This window comes from Mytilus galloprovincialis, chromosome 8 (assembly GCF_965363235.1).
Source record: "Mytilus galloprovincialis chromosome 8, xbMytGall1.hap1.1, whole genome shotgun sequence".
Lineage (NCBI taxonomy): Eukaryota > Metazoa > Mollusca > Bivalvia > Mytilida > Mytilidae > Mytilus > Mytilus galloprovincialis.
Window position 1 is genome coordinate 683,412 of NC_134845.1, and position 14,645 is coordinate 698,056.

Genomic DNA, 14,645 nt, shown 5'->3' on the forward strand with positions numbered 1-14,645 from the left:
TATTTATCTGCTCTGAAATTTTCAGATGAATTGGACAATGGGTTGTTGGGTTGCTGCCCCAGGATTGGTAATTTTTAAAGAAATTTTGCTGTTTTTGGTTATTATCTTGAATATTAGTATAGATAGAGATAAACTGTCAACAGCAATAATGTTCAGCAAAGTAAGATCTACAAATAAGTCAACATGACCTAAATGGTCAGTTGACCCCCTCAAAGATTTATACCTTTATAGTCAATTTTTAACAATTTTCATTAATCTTATAAATTCTTGTAAATTTTTACAAAATAATTTCATCTGTAACTAAAGGGCCAAGTTTATTATAGATAGAGAAAATTGTAAGTAGCAAGAATGTTCAGTAAAGTAAGATGTACAAACACATCACCATCATCAAAACACAATTTTGTCATGAATCCATCTGTGTCCTTTGTTTAATACATGTGTGCACATAGACCAAGGTGAGCGACACAGGCTCTTAAGAGCCTCTAGTTTTATATTATCTTGAATATTATTATAGATAGAGATAAACAGTAAACAGTAATAATGTACAACAAAGCAAGACCTAAAAATAAGTCAACATGACCAAAATGGTCAATTGACCCCCTAAGGAGTAATTTGCCCTTCATAGTCAATTTTTAAAAATTTTCATAAAATTTGTAAATTTTCACTAACATTTTCCACTGAAACTACTGGGCCAAGTTCATTATAGATAGAGATAATTGTAAGCAGCAAGAATGTTTAGTAAAGTAAGATCTACAAACACACCACCATCACCAAAACACAATTTTGTCATGAATCCATCTGTGTCCTTTGTTTGATATTCACATAGAACAAGGTGAGTGAGACAGGCTCTAGTTATGATAATCTATTTCATTATAATATGGCAAAATTGAGTGTTCTATTGATTAATTTTCAGATCATCATGATGGTAATGAAGGAGATGATGAGACGACTAAGTCTGACAACGAAGACATGTTCAACGATAGCTTAGGATACCCTAACCCTAATATACTATCTACTAGTGCTCCAGAGATGACTGGGGACTGGATACAAGTAAAAAAAAAAGACAGGACACCAAAGAAAAAGGTGGGTTACATCCTCTTTATCCTCAAAATGCTAACATGAAATCAAATATATTACCTCAAGTGCATGAAAGAAGGCATCAAAGAGTGCTCCTGTTCCTCAGATGGCAGAAAAGATACAAGAACAGAAAAAGATTGTACATCATAGAACAAATTACAACCCTAACTATGTAGTCAAAACAAGGAAAGAACTCTTCATTCTCTAATTTTTGTGCTATTTCTGACTTGTGTGAGAAAAATATTTCTCCTCACCAGTGAAAAATCTGTTCTCGGCAAATGATAAGTCGTAATTTGATTATGACGTCTAAATGTTTTGTTTTCTTCTGAATTTTCCTATTGTGACACCATGAAAAAAGGCGACAATGTCTGATGACGTCACATAGAAAGAACACAAGTTTCTGAAAATCTTTGAAAAAGAAGAATTAAAATCATTAGAGAAACAGATTCCGACACTATAACTCGTGTATTACGATATTTCTCCAATAATACACTTGTTACAGTGTAGGAATCTATAGTCATTTATTTTTTTTTTTCGTGACTTTTTCAAGGTTGGAAAATTTTAGTTTGGGTTAGAATTTTTTTGGTTTATCATTTGCTTCTTTTATAGTAATTAGAATTTTTATTTGGTAGAGTATTCTGTTTCTTATTTCCTAGATTGGTATTCACATAATTTTAAAATTCGTCCAAGGAATATTAAAGAATCTGATTAGATTGGGAATCCACAAATATTCTTGAATCCATAAAAACTAGTATTCCATGATAATTGATGGTTGTACTAATATAAGTATCACAAGAATTTTATTGAATTCACAGTAGGCAAAATATATTTGAACTAAAACATTAATTCAAAATATAGTGAAACTTTTAAATAAAAATTATTTTTTAGGAGGAAAAAGGAGAAAAGAGGAAGAAAAGTGACGACCAACAAGAAGAACTGGACTTCATGTTCGATGAAGAAATGGAAGGTTTTGATGTTGGAAGGAGAAATCAGTTCTCAGAGTGGTAGGAGACATTTAATGTAGAAATATAATCTCTACTGAAATAAGAAGATTGGTATGAGTGCCAATGAGACAACTCTCCATCTAATTCACAACTTGTTAAAGTAAACCATTATAGGTCAAAGTACAGTGTTCAACAGAGAGCATTGGTTTTACTCGGAACAGCAACAGTCCCAAAATGACTATAGTTTGTTTTAATTCATATCTCGTGATTGATTAGTTTACAAAAAGGTGTAAAATATTTGTGCTTGGTTATCAATTAGGGCTATTAGGGAGCCTTGATAAATTCTTCTCCTTGTAAAATTTGTTACAGTTTGTAGAAGCTAATTTGTAAAAGTGATTAGCAATAATCTGACTAAAAGTTTTTCCTTGTTGTCATTACATCAGGTAAATCAATTTCATCAGATTATTTCTTCTGCAATAAATTCAAGGTCATTGTGTTTTGACCTCTTTACTATTTCATTATAATCATTATTGGAAGTGTAGAGTAAGAACACTATGAAGTATTCTATCAGTAAATGGATTGTGATATCTTCCCCATTCATAATGAGGAATAAAAAAGTGAAATGTATCAGGTAGGCAAAATAATTTACATATTTATAGGTAAAAGTTATTTAATAAAATGATTGATTGATTGTTCATTCAATGTCTAGTGGCCAATATATCCTTTATTTTTCCTACCAGAATAAGTTAACATTACATTCATAGGTATGTTTTGTGTATAGTGTCAACTGGGAGGAAATGCAAAAATATTGACTGCCGCAGAAAAAGGGTTCCCTGAATAGGAGTAGAAATATTGCATTTTAACTAGCTATCTATTTACTCCTCAAAATTTTTGAAAGGGATTTTATTGTGAAGAGAGCATAATTGCCTATTATCATATTTGTTGCAGGTCTGATGATGAGTCCGATAATGAAATAGGTGACGATGAATTAAACAAGATTCTTATAGTAACACAGACTCCCCCTTCACTGAGGAAACATCCCCAGGGTGACAGGACAGGAGACCATGTACGGCGTTCTAAAATGACGTCAGAAATGACTAAAATAATCAACGATGGACTTTGTTACTATGAACAGGATCTCTGGGAGAAGGAAAATGAGGTAAGGACTCTTGCAGTTTTATTCCTACAACCATCATTGCATGCCACACAATCATTTGTTAATGTTTAAAAAAAAAAGATGTGCATGATTGCCAATGAGACAACTTTCCACAGACACCAAATGACACAGAAATTAACAACTGGGTCACCTGTACAGCCTTCAACAAAGAGCAAAACCCATACTGCGTAGTCAGCTATTAAAGACCCCGAAATGACAAATGTAAAACAATTCAAACCAGAAAACTAACAGCCTAATTTATGTACAAAAGAATGAGCTTTTAACAAATTTTTACACAATGTATCAAATTATTACACAATGTTTCTTTCTATGAAGAATTTTTACACCTTGATCTTTTTTTGGAAAAGATTACCTAAAATGCAATTAAAAAAAATGTCACTGCCTTTGTGCAGTAGAGTAAAAGTTCTTAAGGGCTATTCCAGAAAAAAATGTATGGGGGAGTTGGATGCACATTGTATTAATAATACATGGGTTTCAGAGCAACTTTTCACACTATAATGCACTATAATTCTGAATTACAATTGTCTGGGTGGCGGGTGCTGACAAAAAATGCCTTCCAACCCCCCATACATTTTTTTCTGGAATAGCCCTAAGATACTATGGTTTCCCAATGACTGGCAATTAATTAACAATATATAATTAGATATTCAGATTACAAAATGATGTGTATATGTAATAACCACATCTGTCAAGTGAACTGTTATAGTACATATTACACAAGTGTTACATGGAATATTAATATATATTTATTCTGAGTTAAAATGGTTCAACCAAGTTCACCTTAAATAATGAACTAAGAAAGATAACTCCAAATTTGCATTCGTCATAATTTAGATTTTATAATACATGTCAATGTTTGATTTAAAGTTCATATCGCAAAATGGAAGCAATTTCACTTTTCAATGGTTCCAAACACAATGATGTCATCTAAGATCAATAAAGAAAAATGTGACCACAGATTGTCTCTTGTAAAAACAACCGTGTATATTTTTTATTCAGGATGATTTCAGCAAGTTTAGTACAGTGTCTGTGATAACTAAAGAAAAATATGAAGCCTTGATGCCACATTCTACAGTGGCCGCACAGAAATTGCCACCTCCTCCACCGCCTGTTTCCATACAAGCAGGTAAGTACATTGTTCAGCTATATCAAGGATTTGCCAGTGAACAAAAGTATTAGAAAGTTGTAGGAAAATTTGAGCTTATCTACATTTGTGTGAATTGTGCGAGTCAAACCTTCTGGAAGAGAAACCAATTGTGACTTAAAGAAACTAATTGTTACACGAGTTAGCCAAATGCCAAAATTGCCCTTGCCATCGCAGAAGGTGCATTTAGTTTTACCCTTGTATGTCTGTATGCACGTCTGTAGGTCCTAAAATTGGTTTCCATTCTCTAACTTTAGTTTGCCTTACCCGAGTGTTATGAAACTTATACAAAATGCTTATAACCACAAAACACCGATCAAGTTTGAATTTTGGATGTTGTCACTTTAACCATTCTAGAGTTATGCCCCTTTACAAATGGAAAAATTTGCTGAATTTTGTTTCCGTTCTCTTACTTTAGTTTGCCTCAACCAAATGTTATGAAACTGATACTTAAAACTTATTACCAGAAAACTTTATATCATAGGCAAGTGAGGGCATCATCTGTGTTCCATGGACATATTCAACATTTATCTGATATCTGTTATATGTCAATTCAAATTAATGAAATAGTAAATATCATTGATTTGTAGAGGATGATTTTAACAATAATTTTGTTTTGAAACCTAACTTTTATTTTTAACTCTTTTCAGCTGGCAAGAAAGTGACAACTCCTCCAATTGCTCAACCAGACATTGCCCGATCTTTGCCTGCCTATGTACCTGACACACCAGGCAAGAAAGAGAAAGGCCCTCGTACACCTCACAGCAAGAAAGAAGAAATTGCTCCACGATTTTATCCTGTGGTTAAAGATTCTGGACGACCTCATGATCCCCAGGTAGGAATAATGTTGATCTTTGTGGTTGTTAGTCATATTGATGGCTATTAATAGATCTGCAGTCCTATTCATATTATACTGTGGATTCATTATTATTAGTTGGAAACCAATTTTCATGGATTACATTGGTACAGGTGAACTACAAAATTAATGTCCAAATAAATAACATTTTCTAAAGGCTTGTATGCAGATCAGCAAAAACATGAAGTTCAAATATCCATGTACATAAAAGTTTTCCTTATTCCACTAAAATTGATACCCACGATGATAAATGAATCCACAGTAGTTATTTGACAGACATGCAGAACTTCAATCAGATATGTCTGGCAAAAAGTAAATCATTCATACTAGAGATCTGAAAAGTTATTTTACAGTGGTCAAGACTTGAATATTGATTCTCAATTAATGAAATTAAAGTATCAAGAGATATAACATTGTGGCATAAATACATTTCCATAGTTTTTCAGTGCAGAAATTCAGATTTATTTGTTAGTATGCACATTTAAATTAAATTTATAAATTTGCTGGAAGTTGAACTTGAATAAGCAATCTAATATTAATTGAGATCTGCTTATTATTTTATTGTTCTTTTAATAATGTTGTAGGAGATCCAATATTGAAAATAAAGGAATATGGAATTTATATTTGTTAAGGATTTTTCATTAATAAATAATGTGATTCTGGTACGGAAGTATAAATAAAATATGCAGACCTTCATTTGAACGCACAGGAAAAGCTGTATTAGTAAATCTGCAGTTTGCTTACCAGAAATTTTTGACATGTCAAAGTTCTGTGCCACTTGTCTTTGAACACACTATAAATGTGCTGTTAAATGTTAGAGTAAACACAAATTTATAATGTTTACTTTTCCTTCAGACCCCCAGGAAGAAGAAGACTCGCCACAGTAGTAATCCACCAATAGAAAGCCATGTAGGCTGGGTAATGGACGCCAGGGAGCATCGACCATCAAGATCTCGAAACAATTCTATGTCTCAGAGGTAACCTTTTATGTCTAGATTTCTCCTGATGATGAAGCTCGTTCATTATTATTCACCGTACTATCTTTTAACACTACAATCAAGCAAAACTTTTATGGGTGCAATCAACAGTTTTTTTCTATGACATCACATTTTGAGGGACCATGCATAAGTGACCCTTAGTGGTGGACTGATTAATAAAGATACTTGTATAAAACTAGATATCACTGGAATCAGAATGTTCTCTAGTTTATAATGAAATAAAAATAATGTGTACTTTTAATATATTAAAAATATTCCATCCAATGAACATGGGGGAAAAAAGGTCTAATTTGAACAAAAAAAACTTGAAACCAGGTCATGTGCACACCCATGAAGACATGATCCATGCACATTTTACATAATCAAAACTGTATGAAATTTGTAGGTTTTTACCTGGCCTTTCAAAAAAATCTTGTTTCAGGGTACGGTTTCCTGCTCCAAAAAGAGCTACAGTGGCTGCAAATAAGTTTTCAATTTTCACTGCCAAAAAAACAGGTTGTTTACAGTGTTGTCTCCCCTCAAAACATGTAAAGTTAATATAATTTTAAAAATTATTTCAATCATTCAACCTGTTTTAATTCAAAGCTAATTAACTAATTTTTACAATCAAATACAAAAAACATGATATTTTTTCACCAATTGAGTAAATAAACAGGGGTTTCCCTCCATGGTTATTTTTAGTCGGGGAATAACCCCTAGTTTTTTATACGAAACTGTTTATAGCACCCTATAGAAATATTTTTATGACCCCATTTTCTAACTTGAGTCTGCCTCAACCAAATGTTATGAAACTTATATAAAATGCTTATTACCACAAAACACAGATCAAGTTTGATTTTGGGTAGCATTTCTTTTGTCATTCTAGAGTTATGACCTTTACAAATGGAAAAATTGCTCTCTTATTGTGACATAGGTAAAAATATATGTTGTTCAGATCCTTATTTGCTAAGTGTGGTTCAGTATTTAAATTTCAATCAGATGCATACAAATTTTAGTAATTAAAATTCTAAATTCTAATACATATTTTCTTCCAGTCCATCAGAAGCGATGTTATCGACCAGTTACGGTAGTTACAGTAGTACACCTCACGCCTTCCCAGCATTCCATCACCCGTCACACGAACTTCTAAAGGATAACAACTTTGTGTGGCATGTGTACCATAAATACCACGCCAAATGTTTGAAAGGTTTGTGCAGTTTACATTAATTAAACTTGTATATTGAGAACAGATGAATAAATCCTACTTAGTTATTTATTCATTTATTGATTTCCAATTTGCAAACACAATATTAAAACAATATATGCATTATCTGACAAAATGTGTCCTAATGAATAACTTAAAATGGTTTATTGCATTAGTAAAGTCTGACCTTTAGGCCTCTAGCACAGACCCCTTCTTACAATGTTTGACCTTTAGGCCTCTAGCACAGACCCCTTCTTTCAATGTTTGACCAATGACCTTTAGGTCTCTAGCACAGACCCCTTCTTACAATGTTTGACCAATGACCTTTAGGCCTCTAGCACAGACCCCTTTTTACAATGTTTGACCAATGACCTTTAGGCCTCTAGCACAGACCCCTTCTTACAATGTTTGACCTTTAGGCCTCTAGCACAGACCCCTTCTTACAATGTTTGACCTTTAGGCCTCTAGCACAGACCCCTTCTTTCAATGTTTGACCAATGACCTTTAGGTCTCTAGCACAGACCCCTTCTTACAATGTTTGACCAATGACCTTTAGGCCTCTAGCACAGACCCCTTCTTACAATGTTTGACCTTTAGGCCTCTAGCACAGACCCCTTCTTACAATGTTTGACCAATGACCTTTAGGCCTCTAGCACAGACCCCTTTTTACAATGTTTGACCAATGACCTTTAGGCCTCTAGCACAGACCCCTTCTTACAATGTTTGACCTTTAGGCCTCTAGCACAGACCCCTTCTTACAATGTTTGACCAATGACCTTTAGGCCTCTAGCACAGACCCCTTTTTACAATGTTTGACCAATGACCTTTAGGCCTCTAGCACAGACCCCTTCTTACAATGTTTGACCTTTAGGCCTCTAGCACAGACCCCTTCTTACAATGTTTGACCTTTAGGCCTCTAGCAAAGACCCCTTCTTACAATGTTTGACCTTTAGGCCTCTAGCACAGACCCCTTTTTACAATGTTTGACCTTTAGGCCTCTAGCACAGACCCCTTCTTTCAATGTTTGACCTTTAGGCCTCTAGCACAGACCCCTTCTTACAATGTTTGACCAATGACCTTTAGGCCTCTAGCACAGACCCCTTTTTACAATGTTTGACCTTTAGGCCTCTAGCACAGACCCCTTTTTACAATGTTTGACCTTTAGGCCTCTAGCACAGACCCCTTCTTTCAATGTTTGACCAATGACCTTTAGGCCTCTAGCACAGACCCCTTCTTTCAATGTTTGACCAATGACCTTTAGGCCTCTAGCACAGACCCCTTCTTTCAATGTTTGACCAATGACCTTTAGGCCTCTAGCACAGACCCCTTCTTTCAATGTTTGACCTTTAGGCCTCTAGCACAGACCCCTTCTTTCAATGTTTGACCTTTAGGCCTCTAGCACAGACCCCTTCTTTCAATGTTTGACCAATGACCTTTAGGCCTCTAGCACAGACCCCTTCTTTCAATGTTTGACCTTTAGGCCTCTAGCACAGACCCCTTCTTACAATGTTTGACCTTTAGGCCTCTAGCACAGACCCCTTCTTTCAATGTTTGACCTTTAGGCCTCTAGCACAGACCCCTTCTTACAATGTTTGACCTTTAGGCCTCTAGCACAGACCCCTTCTTTCAATGTTTGACCTTTAGGCCTCTAGCACAGACCCCTTCTTTCAATGTTTGACCAATGACCTTTAGGCCTCTAGCACAGACCCCTTCTTTCAATGTTTGACCTTTAGGCCTCTAGCACAGACCCCTTTTTACAATGTTTGACCTTTAGGCCTCTAGCACAGACCCCTTCTTTCAATGTTTGACCAATGACCTTTAGGCCTCTAGCACAGACCCCTTCTTTCAATGTTTGACCTTTAGGCCTCTAGCACAGACCCCTTCTTACAATGTTTGACCTTTAGGCCTCTAGCACAGACCCCTTCTTTCAATGTTTGACCTTTAGGCCTCTAGCACAGACCCCTTCTTTCAATGTTTGACCTTTAGGCCTCTAGCACAGACCCCTTCTTTCAATGTTTGACCAATGACCTTTAGGTCTCTAGCACAGACCCCTTCTTACAATGTTTGACCAATGACCTTTAGGCCTCTAGCACAGACCCCTTCTTTCAATGTTTGACCTTTAGGCCTCTAGCACAGACCCCTTCTTTCAATGTTTGACCAATGACCTTTAGGCCTCTAGCACAGACCCCTTCTTTCAATGTTTGACCTTTAGGCCTCTAGCACAGACCCCTTCTTTCAATGTTTGACCAATGACCTTTAGGCCTCTAGCACAGACCCCTTCTTTCAATGTTTGACCTTTAGGCCTCTAGCACAGACCCCTTCTTTCAATGTTTGACCAATGACCTTTAGGCCTCTAGCACAGACCCCTTTTTACAATGTTTGACCAATGACCTTTAGGCCTCTAGCACAGACCCCTTCTTTCAATGTTTGACCTTTAGGTCTCTAGCACAGACCCCTTCTTACAATGTTTGACCAATGACCTTTAGGCCTCTAGCACAGACCCCTTTTTACAATGTTTGACCAATGACCTTTAGGCCTCTAGCACAGACCCCTTCTTACAATGTTTGACCTTTAGGCCTCTAGCACAGACCCCTTCTTACAATGTTTGACCAATGACCTTTAGGCCTCTAGCACAGACCCCTTCTTACAATGTTTGACCTTTAGGCCTCTAGCACAGACCCCTTCTTACAATGTTTGACCTTTAGGCCTCTAGCACAGACCCCTTCTTTCAATGTTTGACCTTTAGGCCTCTAGCACAGACCCCTTCTTTCAATGTTTGACCTTTAGGCCTCTAGCACAGACCCCTTCTTACAATGTTTGACCTTTAGGCCTCTAGCACAGACCCCTTCTTACAATGTTTGACCTTTAGGCCTCTAGCACAGACCCCTTCTTTCAATGTTTGACCAATGACCTTTAGGTCTCTAGCACAGACCCCTTCTTACAATGTTTGACCAATGACCTTTAGGCCTCTAGCACAGACCCCTTTTTACAATGTTTGACCAATGACCTTAAGAACTCCAGCATGCAGCATGTCTGATTATCTTTGACTATTGTGTCATCATAACTGTATAGAATTAACAAGATTTAACAGTTATAATAGTCTCTTGATAGAGATATAAATGAGTGAGTACTTATGTTTTTACTTCTGATGTTATTGAGGAACACTTTGATAAAAAGGGGAGGTAATTGTGTTGAAATTTTTGTTAAAAAGAAAATGTTTATTTTATGGTCAAATAAGTTATAAGACTTTCAGTGTTTAATAGAAAAAAGTATGTGTGTTTTCTTATGTAGATATATAAAGATGTAGTATGAGTGCCAATGAGACAACTCTCCTTCCAAGTAACAATTTATAGATATATGAAGATGTAGTATGAGTGCCAATGAGATGACTCTCCTTCCAAGTAACAATTTATAGATATATGAAGATGTAGTATGAGTGCCAATGAGACAACTCTCCTTCCAAGTAACAATTTATATAAGTAGACCATTATAGGTTAAGGTATGGCCTTAAACACAGGCCTTGGCTCACACCGAACAGCAAGCTATAAAGGACCCCAAAAATTACTAGTGTAAAACCATTCAAACGGGAAAACCAACAGTCTATGTCTAATCTGTATAAGAACAAGAAACACTATATAAAATATTTGTTTGTTTTTTAGAGCGTAAGAAGTTGGGAGTCGGTATGTCACTCTTTTGAGCTATATATGAAATATATATTTTGTTTTTAATTTTTCAGAGCGTAAGAAGTTGGGAGTCGGTATGTGACTCTTTTGAGCTATATATAAAATATACATTTGTTTTTATTTTTTCAGAGCGTAAGAAGTTGGGAGTCGGTATGTCACAGGAAATGAACACACTTTTTAGATTCTGGTCATTTTTCTTGAGGCAACATTTCAACAAGAAAATGTTCCAAGAATTCAAAACATTGGCAGTGGAAGATTCCATAGCAGGATATAGGTAGGTGGTGCATATAGGAACGTACCAATGATAATTGAGGGTAGTCTAGGATAGTGATTATTAGATTGTGAATTTTGTCTGTTATAACTTGAATGATGATGTATAAAAGGCAACATCTTCCCTGTAGACACAATGATGAAAATATCAGTTATATATTTAAATACTTTTTTCAATTCCAAAGTTTACTTCAGATATGATGTTGAATGTTTTTTTCAATCTTTAGTTATAGTTTTACATGATTTTTTTCAGATATGGTGTTGAATGCTTGTTTCGGTACTTCAGTTATGGTTTAGAAAAACGATTTAGACCAGAATTATATAAAGACTTCCAAGAAGAAACAATACGAGACTATGAGCTAGGTAAATATATTTTTTAAGTTAAGTATTATATAAAATCTATTGTTAAAATGTTTGAAACATAAAAGTACCATTCATTTGTAAGTACTCTTAAAAGATGATGTTGCAAAATGTAGAAAATTAAGCTAAATGAGATTTCAGTAATTAGTTGTGACTGATTATAATCAAAGTCCATCACCCTCTGTGCAACATGATTTACAAATGATTTAGGGACAGAAGTACTGAGCATTCATCCATACATCCTACAGATCATGTCTCACACAAGACCTACCAAACATTTATATTTGTTCTAGAAAGGAGTAGGTTCAGTAAGACCCCTTTTTGGCCCCAAAATATAGCAGTTTTACAAAATTGTTAAAATGTATACTTTTAAATATTTATTGGATAGTAGAATACTTCTGCTAAATAAATATGGGCTGTGTTTGACAACACAATGCACATATATCGGGTACTAGCATCATTAAGTCATGCTAAATTACTGAAATCTTCACAGTTTCTGTCTTAAAAGAAAGTGGCCTCATTCGTGTTCGTTATTAATATTGAAATGTAAATTGTATTTGATGATATTACACAACATATATAAAGGTTGAGGATAAACACGGATGCTGCCACTTTCATTTTTGACAAAAACCATCTGAAAAGTGACAATCAGTTAAAATCTTTTACATATACTTTTTGAATCAACTAAAAAAGACACCTAAGTGTTTTAAAAGTGTCAAAAATCTTTCGTCAGATGAACTTGAAATTTGAGGCCAAAATCCACCCTAACCGACTTACTCCTTTGGTGGAAAGTGCTTTTTTGAAAAATTATGAGAGAACTTTAAATGAAAAATGTCTTATAGTTGTTGCCCTTGGACAGATAAAATATGTTGAAAGACGAGGGATATTGTAGTTCTTTAATTACAATTGATTTTTACTACAGAAAAAAGCTAGAGAGGTTAAGTTTTTCAGGAAAAGGAGCTTAAGAAATTCTAACCTTTTCTGAAATATTACAGGTCAGCTGTATGGATTAGAGAAATTCTGGGCATTCCTCAAATATTCACGAAAACATGTAGAAGTCCATCCAAAGTTAAAAGAATGGTTGTCCAAATATAAAAAGCTGGAAGATTTCAGAATAGAAGTGAGTATGAAAATTTAAATAGATATTATCCTGACTTAGGACAGGTGCAAGTAAATACAACAGGTTTAAAAGTTTTAATAGGCACCAATCTTCACCAAACCTGAAACAAACTTGTAACATCACAACATAGAAAGACACACTATAGAATATCAGTTCTGATGTATTCATATATATTTTCTCACATGTTGATAAAAATTTTAGATATTCTCTTATACTTATAAAATTTACAACAATATGTTATGAGGTCTTTTTTTTAAGAGTATTAGGTTGTGAAACCACAAATTTTGTGCCTAATTTTTTGATTTTATAGAAAAACTTGACTTTACAATGGGAAGTAAAAAAGTCATTTGTTATGTTTTATCTTTCAGATGTTTCCTCCAGATCAGGACAAAGGTGAAGGTCAGAAACTTCATAGACGGGAAAGACAAATATCAGAAAGCTCTATAAGAGAAAGACACTCGTCAGGGTCAAAGGGTCAGAGGGGCCAGTCTTATCCTAAACATAGTGCTAGCCAGTCGGATCAGACTAGAAAAGAAACATTTGATAAACAAAAAGACAAGACCGGTGTCAAAGACTCTAATAAAGCAAAAGATTCACAACTTACTAAGTCTGGAGGGAAAGATTCACATCCAGCCAAGGCCGGTGGAACACATGTGACTAAATCAACTGATTCCAGTCATTCTAAGTCAGGTGGACGGGATTCACATACAGCTAAAGCTGATTCACAGTCCACAAAATCGGGTGGACGAGATTCACATTCAGCTAAAGTCGATTCACAGTCCACTAAGTCAGGTGGAAGGGACTCGCATTCAGCTAAAGCCGATTCACAGTCCACAAAATCGGGTGGACGAGATTCACATTCAGCGAAAGCAGAGACACAGTCAACTAAGTCTGCTGGACGAGATTCACATTCATCAAAAGTGAGCGATAAGGAATCTTCTAAACCAGCTGAATCCCATTCCTCAAAATCAAGTGATGTCAAGTCGTCAACTGGTAAAGATTCGGGTGTAAATAAATCTGCTGGTAAAGATAGTGGTCGACCACATCAAACTAAATCATTTAACAGAGATCCACCAAGGCATGGTGGACCATATTCTAAACCAAATAGTGCAAAACCTGCCACCTCAAAAACTGGTGGGAAATTTACTGATTCAAAAACCTCACAAAGTGGCGATTCCAAAAACCCATCTAGTGTTAAACCATCAGATTTAAAATCTGCCTCAAAACCAACAACACCACAAAGCCCCACTGCCAAAGATTTAAAACAATCAGATAAAACCCAACAGTCAACAGCAAAGGACATGTCTAAAACCCAACAGTCAAGTAAGGCAGATACAACTAAAACCCAACAGTCAAATAAAACAGAAAAGGACACAGAAACAGCTAAAACCAAGTCTGTTCAATCAAAATCACAAGTCGGGAAAGAATAAGTATTGGAATACAGATTTAGACATTGTTACAGAGCATTAACACTGTTAACAATAATTGTATTACAAAGTGTTAATAATTGTTTTACATTGTTAACAATAATTTTATTGTGTGCATGGCTAATTTATCAAGCAAACAAAAAAAAATTCAAAAAAGACAAAAAATTACTAAAAAAAAGTTAATTGATGCTTTTTTTTTTTTATCATTTCTATCATATTTTAATGGGAATAATATATTATAATCACCATAGTAATTTTATAATTGTTAACCTGTAACTTGAATCTGGTTACAATGTTTTCTATTTTACAAGTACTGTGTTTTAAATAAATAGTCAACATCAATGGAGACGGCATCATGTTATCTTCTTGGATGTTTGTAATTTTATGATATAACTTCCAAACCGTT

At 35.0% G+C, this 14,645-nt stretch overlaps 1 protein-coding gene across 3 annotated transcripts in view; it reads left to right on the forward strand.

The window, feature by feature from the left end:
* The window catches only part of LOC143084814 (la-related protein 1B-like), a 51,041-nt gene extending 36,628 nt beyond the window's left edge, over positions 1–14,413 (forward strand). For all 3 annotated transcript variants that reach the window (XM_076260869.1, XM_076260870.1, XM_076260871.1), the window contains 11 exons: positions 914–1,083; positions 1,966–2,081; positions 2,970–3,180; positions 4,198–4,324; positions 4,993–5,177; positions 6,054–6,175; positions 7,231–7,382; positions 11,192–11,336; positions 11,586–11,695; positions 12,688–12,812; positions 13,181–14,413. In XM_076260869.1, coding sequence (XP_076116984.1) covers positions 914–1,083; positions 1,966–2,081; positions 2,970–3,180; positions 4,198–4,324; positions 4,993–5,177; positions 6,054–6,175; positions 7,231–7,382; positions 11,192–11,336; positions 11,586–11,695; positions 12,688–12,812; positions 13,181–14,242 — 2,525 coding nt within the window. In that variant the 3' untranslated portion in view covers positions 14,243–14,413. The remainder of the gene's footprint in view (positions 1–913; positions 1,084–1,965; positions 2,082–2,969; positions 3,181–4,197; positions 4,325–4,992; positions 5,178–6,053; positions 6,176–7,230; positions 7,383–11,191; positions 11,337–11,585; positions 11,696–12,687; positions 12,813–13,180) is intronic.
* The last annotated feature ends 232 nt before the right edge of the window (positions 14,414–14,645 follow it).